General features: G+C 32.5%; 1 protein-coding gene across 2 annotated transcripts in view; it reads right to left on the bottom strand.

The window, feature by feature from the left end:
- LOC128237152 (uncharacterized) overlaps positions 1 to 17,290 on the bottom strand; it is a 119,749-nt gene extending 102,459 nt beyond the window's left edge. The window contains exons 1-4 of one of the 2 annotated variants that reach the window (XM_052952425.1): positions 16,404 to 17,290; positions 5,823 to 5,985; positions 3,433 to 3,535; positions 2,307 to 2,397 (exon numbers count right to left, since the gene is read on the bottom strand). In XM_052952425.1, the coding sequence (XP_052808385.1) occupies positions 2,307 to 2,397; positions 3,433 to 3,535; positions 5,823 to 5,934 (306 nt within the window). In that variant the 5' untranslated portion in view covers positions 5,935 to 5,985; positions 16,404 to 17,290. Of the gene's footprint in view, positions 1 to 2,306; positions 2,398 to 3,432; positions 3,536 to 5,822; positions 5,986 to 13,399; positions 13,967 to 16,403 lie in introns of those variants that run through there. The other variant, XM_052952424.1, reaches the window with a different exon arrangement.
- Positions 17,291 to 18,923: the final 1,633 nt, after the last annotated feature.

Genomic DNA, 18,923 nt, shown 5'->3' with positions numbered 1-18,923 from the left:
TCCTTGTGAAATGTTAAATAACTTTTACTTATCAAAATCCCAACACAAACATTGCATGCGAACAATACGATGTGTTGTAAAGTCTGACTCCTTTCTATGAAAAACGAAAGTCAAATCAATTCTTTGGCTGAATAAATATTTACGTTAAATCAAGAAGTCAAAAGGTTAATACATTATTAATCATTATGCGGAGATATCGTGAAATTTTACAATCAGTAATCTATCGCTCAAACCAATATTAAAATATAATTGTCATTTGAATGGCCCCCGAACTGTTAACAAACAAAACTCATTAAATCTTAGAAATGTTGACATTACTTATTACAAACAAATAATTAAGATTTAGTTTTCTGAAGTAAATGTGTTTTCTTTAATTGTTTTTTTTCAGGCTGTAAAGATAAGTGTATGTTGGTAATAAAAAACTAAATGTGGTTATACAGTTCTGTACAGTTCATTAAAAGGTCACTCCATTAATTGAGGCATTTAAGGGCCCCAATTTCTCAAAATATTTTAAAAGGTTTTAATTTCATATTTAATTTAACCAAACAACCTACTTATAATTAATTTTTTAAAATCAAAAAAAGTTTATTGAGGAAATCATACAATATTTTTTCTTTAAAAGTCTTAAAAAACATTTTAGAATGAGGATATTGCAAATATTATACTAAAACGAAAATAGTGCGCTCAGCTCTATCCAGAATGATTTAAAGTTGCAAAATCATTCATTGAAAAACCTTTGTAAGTTAATTGCCTATGGCATACAAAAATTTATACAAGCTATTTTATGTATTTCATTTAAGTTTCACATTACAATAGTGTTTAGCATTTCAACTGCACAGAACCGGATATTTTGTTCCTTATAATTTCAGAAACACCTGTGAGAGCTGGGCTATAGCTCAAAGTCTCGGAGTTTTTTTTAAACCTATTATTTGTCTTGGTATTCAAATATATATTTTTTTAATATTTATCTAATCATGAAATGACAGCATATGTAATCTGAATATATTGAAAAAAACAACTATGTTTGACAATGAAACAGGAAACATCCTGTTCACTCTGCTTATGTCATGTTTATGATTTATATAATGTGCATCAAAGTCATGAGCGGCGAAATCAAATGCCCTAACATCATTGTTTAGTTCATGCTTCATTAAACCTTAAAATGATTGCACTATTCTTTAACAATGATTTGAAAGTAAGTGTTTTATTGCAATTTACCATTAGTCACGTTTCATTTGACAAACAGAAGTTTTATAACATTTTATTACATGTAATCTGCAAATGTATCGCATTGTGTTACATCAACTGGTTTTTATGATCTCTGTTATTACTTTGTTTATTTTGTGTTTGTGAGTTTTTATTTCAGAATTCTTTATTCATTTTGCAATATGTTTCTAGCTTTCACCTGATTAACATCTAAATTTTAAATGATAATGCCATGCGTATGATGTTTATCTAATACAGGCGCATAAGTAAAGGGATAGAAATCAACAAATTGAAATGAGTTTTGAGTTTTGTCAACTGACCAGTTACTTCCCTGATTATTATTACTAAGCTACTAAAGGGACATAACCATGCTCTTGTGAAGTTTATGTATTACCAACATTGGTGACCCCCCTTGCATGTAAGACTGGCATGTGATTAAAATGCATGGGCTTATGCTTTGACACATTTCAGCACATACATTAAGAATAGAATATCAAAATCATCTCTATTTGTAACCAACTTTTTTTCTTCTTTGCATCTTCTATGACAAGTTCAAATGTCAATATGCAATATGAGTCCCATTTAAAACAAGTGGGAGATTTTCATCCTCAAACACTTCGCTCAACGCAAGCCTATTATATAAAGACCAACATACTTTATAAATAAAGGTACTCGATGTTCATATAAGTTTCAGTAATTTTAAATTTAAATTCATAGTGGCCTCATATAATTCTGGCATCATTGGAAAGTGTATTGATACCTAATATGTAAAGTAAATTAGCACTTTGATCAATTAATTGAAGTTTGTATTGTTGTTTTTATTATAACTGACAATCAACATAAAATGACCTATTTTTCTAGAAAAAAAAGGTATGTTTGCATTTTTCAGTAGTATTTCTGAAATCATATAGGGTGATTTTACCAAGGTTACCAAAATTCATATATTTGATTCCTTAATACAAAAACTAATTAAGGAAAATGAGTAAGTGAAATGAGGCCTAGAATGATGCACCATCAAAGTAAGTCCCTATCCTCAGACAAACCAATAAGAAATTAAACGTAATGGCAATTTTGTCCGAAAAGTCAATTTAAGCTCTTACCTTAGATATGACCATGGCTGTGATTGAGATGATTGGCTCAAGGCTTACAAACAACACCTTGTGTTCGTCTGCAGACATTGATGTGAATTTCCTGAAAAAAAATGACACATTGTGGATTACCTGGGCAAGAAATGAATGTAAGTTTATGAATCAGAGAACTGAGCAGCCCCAGGCTCACAAACTGCAACTTAAGTTCATGCACCGAAATCAACGTGGACTTTCTGAAATTTATGAGACATGGGGCATGAAAGAGGCATATATATAGCATTTTTAAATATCAAACAGCACTGCTAGTGGATCCTAATGCTCATATATTTTCTCAGTAAATAAAGGGGCATAACTCTACAACTTTTTTATGCTGAGTTATGCAAGTTGCCAGATGTGAGAGTACAGCCGAAACCCGAGGGCTCGATATCGCTTGGCTCGATTTCCTCATAGGCTCAAACTTGATGTAAAGGACTAATTTTTATTAACTCTTTGTAATCATTACTGCTTGGATTGTTATTCGCGAGGCTCGAAGAATTTTGGCTGATCCCTGTGATATCAAGGGAATGGGTTTCTACTGTATTGTCATAGTGAACATTGATAACAAGCATTTAATATCTTAAAAAATTATTTTCGATCAAGTTAAGACTACATTTAAGATTTTGCACGCTGACATTGACACCATGGGCGGTATTCATAAACCATCTTGAATACTTTCAACCAAATGTTGTTGTTTTCCTAAGACAAATTTAAAGAAAACTAACATTGCTTTTATACCAAAAGTATGAAAATAACCTAGAAAATCGTCCAATTAGAAAATGCATATGATTAAAATTTGATGAAATATAGAGATAATTTAAAATATTTATTGGTAAAAATTAGAAAAAGTTGAAAATGTTCACTAAGGGCTATTCCATTTAAATATATATCCCCCAGGGGAAGGCCCTTTTATATTATGCCACCCCCTACAGAAGCAAATTTACCTATTTGGGGTTCAAATTAGCTTTATTAATACAGCCCATGTGGGAGGAGGAGGAGGAGGAGGAGGAGGAGGAGGTGGAGGAGAATGTATGAAATATACAAAGCTATGTTTCACCATCCCTGACTGATGTTACAACCTACGGTTGGAGGTAGAACAAACCTGAAGGGTTCGGCATAATCCTCCAGTACGGCCTGCAGATGGGCCAGGTACACCCTCTCTGTCGCAAACAATTCCTGCACAATGTACAGCCGGTGGTCCCATACTGAAACAACAAAACAGTTCCCATAAGTTTTATTCAATTAATCAATGTTCAATTGTGAAAAACACCAATATCAACAACACATACATATTGACATATGCAACATTTACAGATATGTGTTCATTCAGCTGATAATGGATATACATATTCATCCTTTCAAACAAGCCAGTTAGAGCCAAGTATTCTGTGCACTCTATTTTGGTTATTGGCCTATGTGATCGAGTCTTACCAGGCCCTAACATCAAACTAAATGATCTACTTACCAAAATTTCAGCAATAAACTATATGCCAGTCATTTTATGTTTAACTAGAAATGTGTCCATAGGACACGGATGCCCCCACTTCGATTTTTTGTCACAGAAAATAAGCCATAATGATTATTCAGGATAATCTGCACATATAGGATAAGTTGAGTTGAGTTGGGTTTTACGGCATCGCAAGACTGTATAGGTTATATGGCGCCATTCAGGCAGGAAAAAACTTGTTGGATCCACATTGGACACATACTTTTCAAGAATTAGATTGGAAACATATATTTTTGAAGTATTTTTGGCAAAAAAGGGCCGTAACTCCTAAATGACTAAAGCGATTTCCATGACTATCGAACTTGATCAAGATATTATGGTCACAAACATGTGTTTAAAGTTTGGTGAGGATTGGACAAACAGTTTTCAAGAATTAGATTGGAAACATATATTTTTGAAGTATTTTTGGCAAAAAAGGGCTGTAACTCCTAAATGACTAAAGCGATTTCCATGACTATCGAACTTGATCAAGATATTATGGTCACAAACATGTGTTTAAAGTTTGGTGAGGATTGGACAAACGGTTTTCAAGAATTAGATCGGAAACAATCTTCGGGACGTACGTACGTACAGACAGACAGACGTACGTACGGACAAGGGCAACCCTATATGCCGCCACTTTGTGGGGGCATAACAAAATAAACAATCTTGTTCCAGCCGTCACTGATGCTGCTTTGAAATAAATTTTGTTTAATTTGTAATACTTGGGCTGGTTACATTCATAAAAACAACTTAAGTCATTTCTTAACTTCAGTTGATTTCCGAAAGTTTTCAGAGTCAAGTTTACAGGAAATGACAAGTGTTTTTAACCTAAAACTATATGTATAGTACAGAAAAAATTAATGAAAAGTAAAATATTTTAGGTATTATATCATTATGACCAGTGAGAAAATAATAAGAATATGCATCTAGTTAGTAATGAATGAAGATGTTCTATTCATACCCGACCAAAACTATAACCTAAACTAGTGCACGATATGAGAGACCCAGCAGTGGTATAAGTTATAATTGTAACCGGGTATACGATGTATATAGCGGCACTTATACTGTCTCGTTATAGAGCTAGCTTTTATAGCGACGCGGTAGAGTGTCCGCCTGCAGAGCGAGAGGTCGTGGGTTCGAACCCCGACAGGTGCACATAGCAATTTGTGCAGTCTGTTACATAATAATTCATTATTCATTGGGATACTTCAAACAAAGTGCCAATTTATACCCAGAACCTCTTTTGGAACAGAATGGTCAAGACTTTATCTTCAAAACTTGAATATTTCGTAGAAATTGATGGAGTGTTAAATTAATCATAAGTAAAAACTTTGATCAGTCATTGAATTAAGAAATCAAGTTTCAATTCAATCAAAACATGTCCAAGTGTTTCCTGATATTAATGAAGCTTTATTTATGGAGATAATGATATATATTAATAAATTAAGATCTTTAAAACTATAAAAGATGGTCACTGTCATGGAGGGCAAAACACTTTTGACTGTGAAGTGTTTTGTTGCTGTGAAGGAGATCGTAAACAGCGATTGGCTACAAATGGTATCGCTTATGAGGTGAACATTACAAGAAGGAGTGAATGTGTTATTCCAACTAAAATTGGACCTCAGAAAAGTCAAATTCCCTGTCATTTGTCAATTTCCAACCCCATAAAAAAGGGGGTTGTGTTATTTCTGGACAAAAAGTAAACATGATTGTGGTGACATTTCAATAACTGTCACTAGATTTAGATTGTAAATAACCCTTCCTATGTCAAAGTCACAAAAATGTGCTTTTTGGGCGGACAAGTAATATTAGAAATGACCATTACAGAAAAAAATGTCAGTGCATTAACGTATACCAAGGGCAGACTACTCTGACAGTTTTAGACAATTACACCAGTGCCACGACTTTGACAATGCATTTACAGGAAAAGGCATTAAAACTTAAGTCATCTTTTGCCATTTAGCAGAAACTGAAACAAAAACAAAGACGAAAATTCAACAGACCTGTGAACTGTGTGTTGGATAACTGTTTATCTGGGCACTCTTGTGTTGGGCTCAGTATAGCTGTGGTGGAGGCCACGAGCGCCCTGTAGCTACTCATGTGTTGGTACTCCATCACCGCCCAGACCAGGGCGCGACTGATCTCACCCTGGCCATACCAGCCCACCTGTAAAACATACACAAAAATGCTAGATAAAATTACAAAATGAAATCTGAAGCAGTACAGAGTCATAATTTATGTACAACTCCATCATGGCCCGTCCAGCGTGCACCCGAGTGCATCCCAGCCCGATGAACCCACCGGTAAAAAATACACACTAACGTTGCTTGATAAAAGTAAAAAATAATGCTGCAAGCAATATGGAATTATAATTTAGGCGCAACTCCATCATAGCCCATACCAGCATGCACCCAATCTCACCAAGGCCTACCTGTAACACAAACACACAAATCAAAGCAATTTTGAGTGCATGTATTAAACAACCAGGATTATATTTAGTACCAGACCAAAATAAGAAATAGTATCTTACATGTATGTGACTACAACCAGTCATCTAATTTCTTTGATTTAGTAGCATAATTCACAAAGAGTTACGGGCCTTGCTTCATCAGTGGTTGAAGCGATAAGGAAATGTCAACACTCGCCTGCTTCTATTGGTGATAGACAAGGAATATAACTAAAAAAAAATATTGTGAGTCGAGTGATGGAACTTAGCACACATGTATGTTTGTCAACATTTTATAACAAGTCATGACCATTTTGTGTATTAAGTTCCATCTGAGTACCATGAATAAATTCTGAATTAAGGCAGAAGGCTTACAGGTTTATTTTGCATGAATCCTCTACCAACAAACAAAAGAAATGTTTACCATTTGACAAGATTTTGAAAGTAAAAATTGTTTGCTTATTTCGTGGAAGTCAACCTTTGCGGACTTATGTTCTAGTGGAATATTCTTTTCAACTAGCCATATATATAGTTACTAAGAACTCTTGACAATGTCCTGAATGAAGGAGCACTTGACCCATTTCAATCCAGCCATAAAGGTGGTATAAAAGGCAGTAGAATCAATTAGGATTAGTACAGATGCTGACAGGTCTATGAAATCTGACAGAGAAAATTCCAGACATTACAATTGCAGGGAGACATTACAATTGCAGGGAGACATTACAATTGCAGGGACAAAATTATGGCTAGTTTTCATTTCTGTAAAAAATCAAAAGATCTTATTCTGATGAAAGTTTTTATTACAGGACTGAAGACATATTAAGAATACAGTTGAACCCTGTTGACTCGAATTCCTTGTTGTCTCCAACTAGATGTAAAGGACCGATTTCACTGGTCCCTGGGAGTTCGAGCCAATGGAGTTCGACAGTTTTGGTTTTCAAATGATTGTCTGTTTTTTCTCAGTTACATGTAAGTAAATGTGCTAGTCACATATTCACGCATACAGTCACCAGAAATCAAATGCAAAGTTTCATTTTCATGTTAAATTATTAATAACTTATGGACAAAGACCTAACGCTTTGCACATCGACGCCTAAGATGATTACACCATATGTGTGACAAATACTTCAACTTATTTAACTTCGAAAACAGAGGAGGTAAAAACCGCTTATAAATCATTATGACCTCCCAAGGCAGTTACTCCCATAATGCACTTTTTTCACGCATTTGAATATATAATTTTTTGAATTACAAGTTTAAACACTTAAGTGGGTATTTTTGCCATCACGAAATTGCTGTCAAATTTTATCAGCTTCCTTCCCGTATTAAATGATTTTGCCTAAAGATACCTTTGTCATTAAAATGCATGTGATGTGACTTCAATTAAATGTCAATGCACAAAAAAACCCACAAAAATGGGTTTACCTAATGGGTTTACCTGCCCATACATATCAAAATTCGTTCCTACATTTATGAAATGTTAAGAGTGAAATTATTTTCATGCTTTCTTTTATATTTATCTGCAAAATCTCAAAGGTTGCATCATCATATTTATAATGCCTATGAAAATGACATAGTTATAATTTTGAGATACAGAATAATAACTGAAAAAATAAAATTAGATATTTTTGTTGTTCATTCTACTGACAGTTACAAGCACCACATTAAGTGTGTGGAAATTGTGTTACGAAATAACAGAAACTATTTTCTATGGGTTTAAAGAGGATTTTATGAGACAAACATGTCAATAAAGGATCCAACAATGAATATTGTAGTTTAATCCTATTTCCATACAAAATTTAAATGTCTTTCTAAACATATATTCTTATTTCGATTCATTCATCAAAACAGACTTATTACAAATACAAGTTTATAAATGAATATATAAGTATACCAGTTTACAAGTTTAATATACTCGCTTCTCACCATGCCGACCCAGGTTTGATTCCCAGCCTGGGCGCATGTGAGTTTGGTTAGTGGTCACCAAGCCAGACAAGTGGGTTTTCTCCGAGAACTCCAGTTTCCCCCATAACACAAGACCACACTCTGGCGCAACATCGTGCCAACAAGAGTGATAAATATAAGTTACAATAGCTTGTTTCACAATTGTTGTAAAATTAAATAAGTTTAAACTAATATAATATGATGTTATAATTTTATTATTTTTTTTTTTTATCTTGTTTTATCCTGCATCATTTACCTGCTATACAGTCCATAAAGTATTCCAATAGCTAATTATCTGTAATCAAAATTTTCACTAATAATCAACAAATAATCCCATTTATCTGTTTCAATATCAGATAATCTGCAATCACAGTTTCATAAAAATCTTTCGCTGTTTTGGGTAGGTCTGATACCTTGCAACAATCTCCACTATCTTTGACCATCAGTTTCTGATTTAAATTCTGTTGTTACGGGTAAGTCCGATTTCCAATTGCTCACAGCCACCATAACTTTACCACAGTCATTAAACACATTAAAGTATAGTATTCTTCATGGACATTTTGACCCAGCGAGCTTCAGGCAACACTTTCGTCAACATAATCTTATCATCGTTACTAATCTCGTAGAAAGTTTTCATCATTTGTCCACTTCATTAACAATGGTCAATGTACATTAACAATCCCTTCACACACTGGTTTTTCGATTTTAAAATGTTCAATTTAAATTGCTATCAAACCACATCCAGCTCCTAAATGTTCTATAAATTCACAACTTTTTTGTACATTAATTTTCAACAAACATTGACCTGATGCAATGTATCACTTTAAACTTTCAAAAAAAAATCCTTCATTTGAAAAATATATACAAAAACCATATTTTAATTGAGACATTTTCTGCTAAAAATTTAATGTACCGTAGACAAAATTATCAACCTTCTTAAACAAACATTTAATGAATTATGATCTTAACAAAAAGTAATTGATTAAAAAAAATCTTCTGATCAATTTGTTATCCATCAAACTCTATTGTTTATGTGCGGCATATTTTCCCTCATTAGATTTTCCCAAAATAACTTCAGAGCCTGACTTTCTCGAAACAATATTTACTTCCAACAATAAAAACGAAATTGTATATACATCCTACAATAACAAATTATATTGGGAACTGATTGGGACGAACTATTTCATAACAAAATTATTATAACGGAACAGATTATAGGTGGGTTGTTAGTTTTGTGCAAATTTAGCCGTTGTAACGATGGTAATCTAGTTTTACTGCTAAATAATTCATCGAACATTCCCACAGCAGTGGTAGGCAAACACTTCATAATATAAACAATGATAGGTACATTTTGTTTCAGATTTAATAGAACAATTGGTCGTAAAGTTTCATGCGCCGACTTCTTGTAATAAAAGTTAAAACACTCCGAAGAGTCAATAACATCAAACTTCAAACAAGTTATTGAAGGATTCATTATTTATGATATTTTGAAAATTTGGGCATATGATTTATTACAGCATATAGACTTTTATCTATTTAAAAAAATCAACAACAAAGCTTACTGATGTATTATAATACAGACATGAAGAATATTTATGATATGGTGTACAGTAGAACTGCTCATTATAAGGCCAATATAGATTCATTCCTTGTTTTTAATCTATTTCTTTCTTTAAATGGGTTGGGGGGGGGGGACATTTTATTTTCTTATTTTTTATTCTTATTATATGACTGTTTCACCATTGAATATGTGTTCATGCTCTATCTTATTGCATAAGGGACCTTATATATGTGCTTTTAGGCAAACCATGATTGTATTAATTCTCCTTTTTTTACATTTGAATGTTATACATTGATACTGCAGGTATGAATAAACACTGTTCCCAGACAGTACTGGACCAATCCACAAATACTGTCCCAAACAATTTTATCTGAGTCAATAAAATTTAAGGAGCAGCAGTAAAAAAAGGGGGCGGGCAAGGATGAAAATCTTGCAATTCTCTTATAGTCACCTAATGTAACTATTTTAGTTTTTAATGACCAAAGACAAGTTATTGGGGATGCAAGGAAATTTTCTTCGGCTTACACTCACTCATTGGGGAATGAATCCTTTGCAGGGCCGGGTCCAGGATTTGACATTAGGGGGGGTGTAACTTAAGGCTTTTTGTTTTGCATCCCTCCCTCAGAACCGAAATGTATTTGGTTTAAAGTGTTGAAAGAGGGGTACTCCCCATGAAAATTTTAACAATTTCTTGTCCGAAAAGGTGCATTTTGTGCGTATTTGCATGCTGGGTGCATCCCCCTCCCACCCCTGGATCCGCTAGTGCTATGTAGAACACAAAAACCTGTGAGGTAAATAAACTTTTCTGACATAATTTCAAAATTTGGGGGAAGCTGAGTAATTAATTTAAAAGAAAATTTCAAAAGGATAAAGGCCTTTTAAATAATGGCCCCTGCTATGCATCTGAAAATATCACTGAAAATGTTGCGTAATTAGCACTTAAGAATGAGCTGAGGTTCATTGTTGCATTGATAAATGTCGTTGGTATTTTATTTTCATTTCCAAATATTCAGAACTTTATGATTATGTTTCCTTTCATTGAAATAAAACATGTTTAATCTTACTTTAAAAGGAAGTAAATTTTATTAAACAACTGACTGAGCATAAAGGGTATGACATTAAAATATTGAATTGGGGGGAAAAAAATCTGAAGAAATATCTATGTCATCAATATATTAAGTGAAAAGAAGAAAAAGAGTAAACAATAGATTCTTATTACATTGTATTACAACAGCGCATTTAAATCTAAAAATGATTAATTTAAAGTATGTATCACTGCACGGCTGAATTCACCAGAAATGCCTATCCGGTGTGCTATACATGAGTTTATCAACTCTGGCTACAAGTGTACCAAGTTTGATGTTAATATCCTAGATTTTTAAGTCACGGCAAAGGCAAAGGTGTTTGCAAAACATGACAAAGTTGACATATGAAGGCTACTGACAATACTTTGATATTTTTTTCCTCTTAAACAAACAAGCAATCTAAAAATCAACATTGTATTTTTCGAAAAATAGGCAAACTATGAATTTAAATTATAAAATACAACATTATATTTTTCGAAAAAACAGGCAAACTATGAATTGAAATTATTTTCTTTGAAAACAGACAAGCTTAAGTTTATAACATTAATCTTCTTCAACCGCCTCATCGATATATATGATATACTTGTATTCCTTTGATTGCTTATTTAAATAACAAATGTTAGAAAAACTCCTTGTTCAGAAAGTAATTTATATAATTCAATTATCTCAATGAAAAATGATTGTTGCATGTAACAAAGATATCTATTACCACAACAGTAAATAAATATCTACATGCTTCAATTAAGCTGTCAAGCATCTTTCGCTCACGAGATGTTTAGATAACTCGGCCAATACGTAACCTTGGCCTAAGACAAACTGCAAGCAGTTTGGGACGTATTTTGATAAAATCTCCCCATATTGTCCTAATATAGCATAACAATAGGCTGGAATGTTTTTGCCGTCTGAATCTGATATATCATGTTTTTATTTGACAGTTACAGACCTGTACTTTCATATGTTCATCGCTTATTTACCTAATTATTTGACAATTATTGATGTTTTGACAATAATTGGAGAATGATACATATGTTACTCAGTGTCAGGTGTAAGCATGAACTATTGGGAGTGGTGGTGATGGAGGGGAAAGTGGGGAGGGGTGGTGATGGAGGAGAAAGGAGGTGAGGGTGGTTTTGGAAGGGGAAGGGGGTTGGTGGTGCTCAATTGGTAAAATTAGAATCATGTCCAAATTTCATGAAACTCATACAATTAGACTTAGCTATATAATATATACATGAAATATACTGGATGCTCAGTTGATCTGAATATCTGAGAATCCTGTTCTTGTAAGAAGGGCCAGGGTTCTACAGTTTAAAAGACAACTTTGTTAATTGGCTGTTAGATAAATCTTTGTTCAGAGTTATCAGTAGTCAAAATTCACAAGCCAATTGAGTATTTTGGCTTGTTTTAATCTAAAAGTATAATTTTGATGACTGAATGAATGGAAAATTAGATGAAGAATAACCAATCCTAGATGAAATTGCACTTTTCTATTTTGAGCTTGCAAGATTTGTGATTTTAATTTTGGAATTAGAATTTAATCGAAGAGGTTATCTTGGCTGCCATGTTGATTTTGTCACATAACTTCCTTAACTAACATGACGTAGATTCTAATTCAGCCATTTAATTGACTATTAAAGGGATTATATTTCATCAATGAATAAAATGGTTCTATAATTCAATGATTACTTTGACCACCTCTGACGAACAGCCTCCGACAAGTGACCAGGTGGAGTGAGGCCCCAATTTGCATCATGTTAATTTCAACAGTCCGAATTCACAGTTACGGACCCAAATTCTGGTGCACTAAATTGTCAATTCTGTTCATTTGCACGGTTTCACGACCTTATCCAACACACTCACATGCGATAAAAGAGGACATTTTCTATTTACCTATTTAATTCAAATTTATGATGTTGTTCAATGAAGCTGATGTTAATTTCCATGATTAAGTATTCACCTTTATGTCAATATAGGTCATTTTATTGTCATTTTATTTGATACTTAATACTGTTCAGTTAATTTAAAAGCATCTTATAGTCTTATCCTGTTACAAGGATTCAAAACACCAGAAACATTCAATGAAGCTAGATTATTACCCCCTTTTGTATCATTTTCTTGAAACACTGTATTGACTTTTGTTCCAATAAAAAAATTATTATTCTTAGGAAATAAATTCAAATAAAAAGATATATACATATGCCTACTCTTTTTATCTTCAATAAAGTTACCGAGCCAAATTGAGACTTTAATTAACGGTAAAAATATAGTAAAAAAAAGCTTTTCAACAATGCCATTAATACTTTGTTTGGCATAACCTTTTCCATCCTTTTCAAATTTGAGTGGGACGGTGTTGAGTTTTTACTTTCATACCCTATAATTCTGTGATAAAAAAACAACAGCAAAAATATGACCAAGAAAGAGACTTAATATAACAATTATGTGATGTGGGCATTTTTTTGAGTCAGAAGAGGGTACCGTAATGTCAAACAAATTATTTATCAATCAATATGGTCGTACAAATCTGGAAATGTCAAATCACCATACCTTTCGGGGATCTTTATTCCACTTGTAACCCCAGCATGACATCAGTGACAGGTCACCCTCAAGCTAACCCTTAAACCCCTTAACACTTTACACCTATCTCCTTAACCCTTGTACGCCTTCACTTATCACAGAACGACCTTAAATTCCATGTCAGCACAAAATATTTCATAAACACTGATAATTTTTAATGATTTCTGACATAATTAAATGTCAGTCTTAAACCACTCAATCTCTTGTTTATTTTTGCTGTCGTTTGACGACTTATTGGATAACTTTAAAGAGATAATCCAAGTTTTCCTACTTCAATAAATAAAATCCTGTAATACGAATTATAAGAATGGTAACACTTTGAATGATAAATTTTACACTAATATAAAATCTAATTACACCTTTTGATCGTAACAAATAAGTCTATTAGAGAGACAATTGTGTTCAGGTCCCACACTTAAATAACACAAACAAACACTTTATAAGCAATCCTGAAATAATTACTATGTATTCCTACTATTATTCACCAAAACCCAATCAACACCTGACAAAGTTGATGACCCGAAAATTTTCTTTAATATGCAAACAAAACTATATGCAATATTCTGCCCTTTTTGGTAACAATGACTATTTTTATTGTCTTTTTAAAGAGACAAGAACACACTGTTTATAATAAGCAGTTATCTGGTTTGATTAAGGTTGGAAGATAAAGTTAAATGTCAAGCAACCTTTTCAATAAACAAATTTTGATTAGAGTAGCAAAATTAGTTCAAAACAGACTGCTCATCTTGATAAAGATAAAAATCCTCACAAGTAAATAAAATTGCAATACTTGTATTCTTGCGAATGATTGTTATAAAACCCCAAAAACTTCCAAATAAGTAAAAAAAAGTAATGCAATGGGCCGATTGTTCAGAATTTTTTAAAGTTAACAATATTGTTAACGTCATCATTGTTAACTTCCGAGTCTTTTACTTCTCCGGTAGTTTCATGGATACATGTGATCTGCAGTACTTCCTACAAATTTAGAGAACTGTGCTTCAGCTGTCCTTGTTTTATTTAATTATATAGGCACACCATTAAAAAGTTGACCTTTAAAAGTTAACAAGAATGCTGGTAACAAAATTGTTAACTTTAAAAGAGTTCTGAACATCCGGACCAATGAAGACCCTTCACTTGACTACTATGATAAATTGGTTGATTGTCCAGAACATTGTTAAATTTAAAATCTGTGTGTTGTTAACTGGATCGTAGATAACTTTCAAATCTTTAATACTCTAAAAGGTTTATGGACACACATGTGATCTGCAGTACTTTACACAATTATTTAGACATCTGATTCAGCTAAGTTTGTTTTACTTAAATATATCAGCCCCTCATGAATTGTTCACCTTTGAAAGTTAACAATGATGTTGTTAACAACATTGGGCCGATTCTTCAGAAATTTGTTAAAGTTTACAATGTGATTAACAAAATTGTTGTTAACTTACAACATGAATAAGTTGATGATGTGCTTATGTATTAAAATACAACAGGTACTGCTAAAATAGATGTCTCTAATGATGTTAGAAATACTGCAGATCACAAATGTATCTTGTAAATTTCCAGAGCAGAATAGAGTTGAAAGTTAACAAAGATGTTGTTAACAAAGTTGTTAACTTTCACAAAGTTCTGAACAATCACCCCAATACTGGTAGTTTGTAACTATTAAACTCTCAGTTCTGTTCACTTTAAAGAGGTGAAAATGTTCCTTTAAAATCTTAAGTTTTGTGGGCAGAGCAGTTAATTCAACAACTGATAAAACAATGGAATAAACCATTTGAGTAATCATGATATACTTCGCCCCAATTCAGGTGTACTAAAGAAATCAAAAACTTTCTATTATTCACGAGACAATAGGCTGGCCTCGCCTTCCTACACGCTAACCGAATGAATACGGATTTTGCCTTATCTCATTCTAATTCTTACGCTTCGTGTTCATATTAGATACGGGCTAAACGTAATCTGATTATTACAAATGGAAAGAACAAAATGTGAAAAAATGGCGTTTCACGATCGGAGCTTTTCACTGAGTAATAAAGTGACAACCATGATTGTACACGATAAGATTTGGTAAACTTTAATTGAGATAGTGTTGCCAAAATAGAAAATTTGAACAATGTAACAAAATATTATGAAACATTGGTGTGAAAAGCTATTGTCATTAATTCTTGAACTGTGTAAAAAACAAAAGTGAATCAAAGAGTTGTGTAATTGTCATACATTTAAAATGTGCAATATGATATATCTGATCTCTTTTTAACGAGTGCTTGATTATTTATTTATTATACATAAGACAATAGTCTAACTTTTTGCGCTCAATTTAATTACGTCAGCGTAAGTTATAAAAGGCATTATCTAACATTTTCTAATAATACAATATACATGTATACAGTAAACAAGTATAGAGTTTGATTAACATAATACAATTTACTTAATACTTTATCTATTATCATCTATATAATCGTAATTCAATGTTTACATTGTGGCATCTTTCATTTTGCAAAAAATACAAGATGCAAAAGAATTATAGCATATATAACAATACACTGCCAAGTCTTGCATACATTAAATACTTACAACTATTTTTATTCAAACAACAAAATTATATCTTATAATAACTTAAATTATAATTAACTCATGGATTAACTGATATTGTTTGAAGACAAAATCTTTGTAATTGGTATGCATCCTAAAACAGTATTAATGATTTTTTATTTACTTTTAAATAGGCTTAGACAATAATAGTACTCAGTCTACATTACAATTAACAGTGTATAAATATCATCTGTTGAATATGATAAACAATTTTTTTTGTTAAATTTATGTAAATAACAATTTATCTACATTGCATGCATATTTAATGCAACTACAAATATTACTATTTATGTATATAATGTGTATTTTAGGCCAATCACGTATTTGCTTACTTAATAAATAAAAGTTGAGTCGAGTTGAAACCAATCAATTGACTTACCAATTAAGTATGTTTTTGGTATCCTTATTTTTAATTCCAACGTACCGTACAATTCCAATTACACTTATTTTTGCAGCTTAGGGTACAAGTAGAAGTTGTGACACTATATCTGCATCCCAGATATTCACACTAATTAAATCGCAATAAATAACAAAGTTGTCACAGAATCAACTATTCCTTGGTACAGCAGCCGTCAATGTACTGTTGCAAGCTCCAATTAATACTGAAATATGTCCTCATAAAAAATCCAAAAATAATACTCCCTCAAATAATTATCATGTACTTCTAGCGTCCACTTATATATAAAATTAATATCAACAACAACACAACGAAAATAAAATCCCAATAAAACTGTCCAAAACTCATATATTGGCCAAGTTCATCGTACTTATAAGGTCAGCAGTGTTTTTGACACAGCTGTAAAAGCAGACACTAATTAGCAGTAGAAGTGACCACAGCCGGAGACATCAATGTTCATCCCACTAATGATAACGTATAGGAGAACGCAGCAGATACCGATCATTACCGATCAGGGATGTTGACTATACTGTTCAACATTAAAACAGTATCACACACTTTAAAAATGATCTGATACTTTTGAAAATGATAGACCTTGTAACTTTATTTTCGTGTTTTAGAGACACAGTCCTTGCTGTAGGGTTTAAGCCATGTTTTATAAAGGGTAGACCATGCTGTAGAAAAGGTACAGCGTGCTACATGAGAAAAGGGCATATTATATCTTAAACATTATGAATTTGCCAGGAATTGTGTTCAATTAAAGTGAAAAGAGGTTCCTACTGCCAAATATTGAAACTGTGTTTGTATTTTTAATCATAGTATAAGTTTTAATGAAAAAAAGAGAAAGATTTCATTATCTTAAGAATTAACTTCTATGAATAAGGCAGAAGGGTGCACAATATTAACTGCTCTCCATGAGGGCAGAATGGTGCTACCAAAATAGGAAAGGGTTCAGGCTCCCTCTAAAATCTTTAGCTAAAACTCTACTTGCTGGTTTAGAAAAAGGCAAGCAACTTATCAATTTACACATCAGGTTTCATACAATATAAGTTCAGGGTATTTCAAATTCCCAACACAAATGAGACTGGCACTTCACCAAGCTTCCTTAAATTGTCTTCTTATCCATTAAAGTTGTTGCTAACCTTTTCTACCCAGTATACTGATTAAGTTTTGATATAGAAAAGATAACTGAAAATTAAAGTGATATCTGTCAGTTATCACCAACACCAATCTTAAGTGATTCAATATCTTAAGGGGCAAATATAACACAGCTATATATCGCAAATGGTTAACACATGATTTAAGTGCTAATGAACCCTCAGGCACGTGGACATAGATAAACCAAGAATAGGCTGTAAAAAAGAGTTTGATTTTATTTACTATTATGTAATAACTAATTTTTGTTTAATTCAATACATCTTATTTTTTTTACAATTCATTGGACACTTTGTTACCTAGCTAGCTTGTGGGAAGCACTTAACAAGAATATATGACTTTATAGCAAGAGACCTTAAAGGGACTAGACACCAGATGATACAACTGCAAGAATTTTTTTTTTCAAAAAAACTAACACAAAAATGATATCATTGTGTACAATACATTGAATCTTTATTTAACTTATGTATCACATTGCTTACAACACATGTTTCTTTCGAAGTTTTTGCATATTTTTCCAATTCGAAAATTAACTTGGTCTGTCTACCATGTAATTCCCTATATGTATCAGTACTTATCACATAACTTTCACATGCTAAATATACACACTTTAAACTGGGAAACCATAATTCGCTCATTCCAAACAGGTAAACTCAGTTGAGACAAGGACAAAATATTCCTTTAATCATGTCAATTATTTATTATCATCATCGTCCTAGCTCATACTGACAATTCTAGGCTTATTTTGAGAAAATACTGTATTTGCAGATTTTGGGACCATCTGGTGTCTAGTCCCTTTAAGCTTAAGTTTTAGATCATTCTATGCCCATATTTACTTGATACATGAGTTTGAGATTCAAGACTTAAACCAGAAGTTGTAAAATTACCATTTGAAAAGCAGAAATTGGAACCATTGCTATGTATGTATATAATTTTTTATTTATTTTTCACTACACATAAAACTGTATTATATTTACTCTTTTCAAATCTTTGCATAACTTAAATGACAAGTCTTTTTTAAAACTGTTGTTTTGTTTAAAGTTTGTTGCTGATTTCTGTTTCTCTGTTGCACTTGATGGTCAAAAAAATTATGTGTTCACCAAGCATCCCAAAATTCCCATATTTTTTAAGAGTATCGGATACTTGAACATTATCTTTCTCCACGGTGGAAGAGGTCACTCTCAAATGTGCATATATAATGATCGTTACTTAAATTTACACATGATTGTCGTGCACACATGATAATGCATACTAATTAGTGGCTATAATTCAAATATGGCAGTCACTGAGTACAACATAGCAAACAGCTTGACTAGCCTAGATGATAACACAGCATCATACGATGTG

The sequence above is a fragment of the Mya arenaria genome, chromosome 6, assembly GCF_026914265.1.
Source record: "Mya arenaria isolate MELC-2E11 chromosome 6, ASM2691426v1".
In the NCBI taxonomy this organism is placed as follows: Eukaryota; Metazoa; Mollusca; class Bivalvia; order Myida; family Myidae; genus Mya; species Mya arenaria.
The sequence above is the reverse complement of the archived record's forward strand: the minus strand, read 5'-3'. Positions and strand labels throughout refer to the sequence as shown.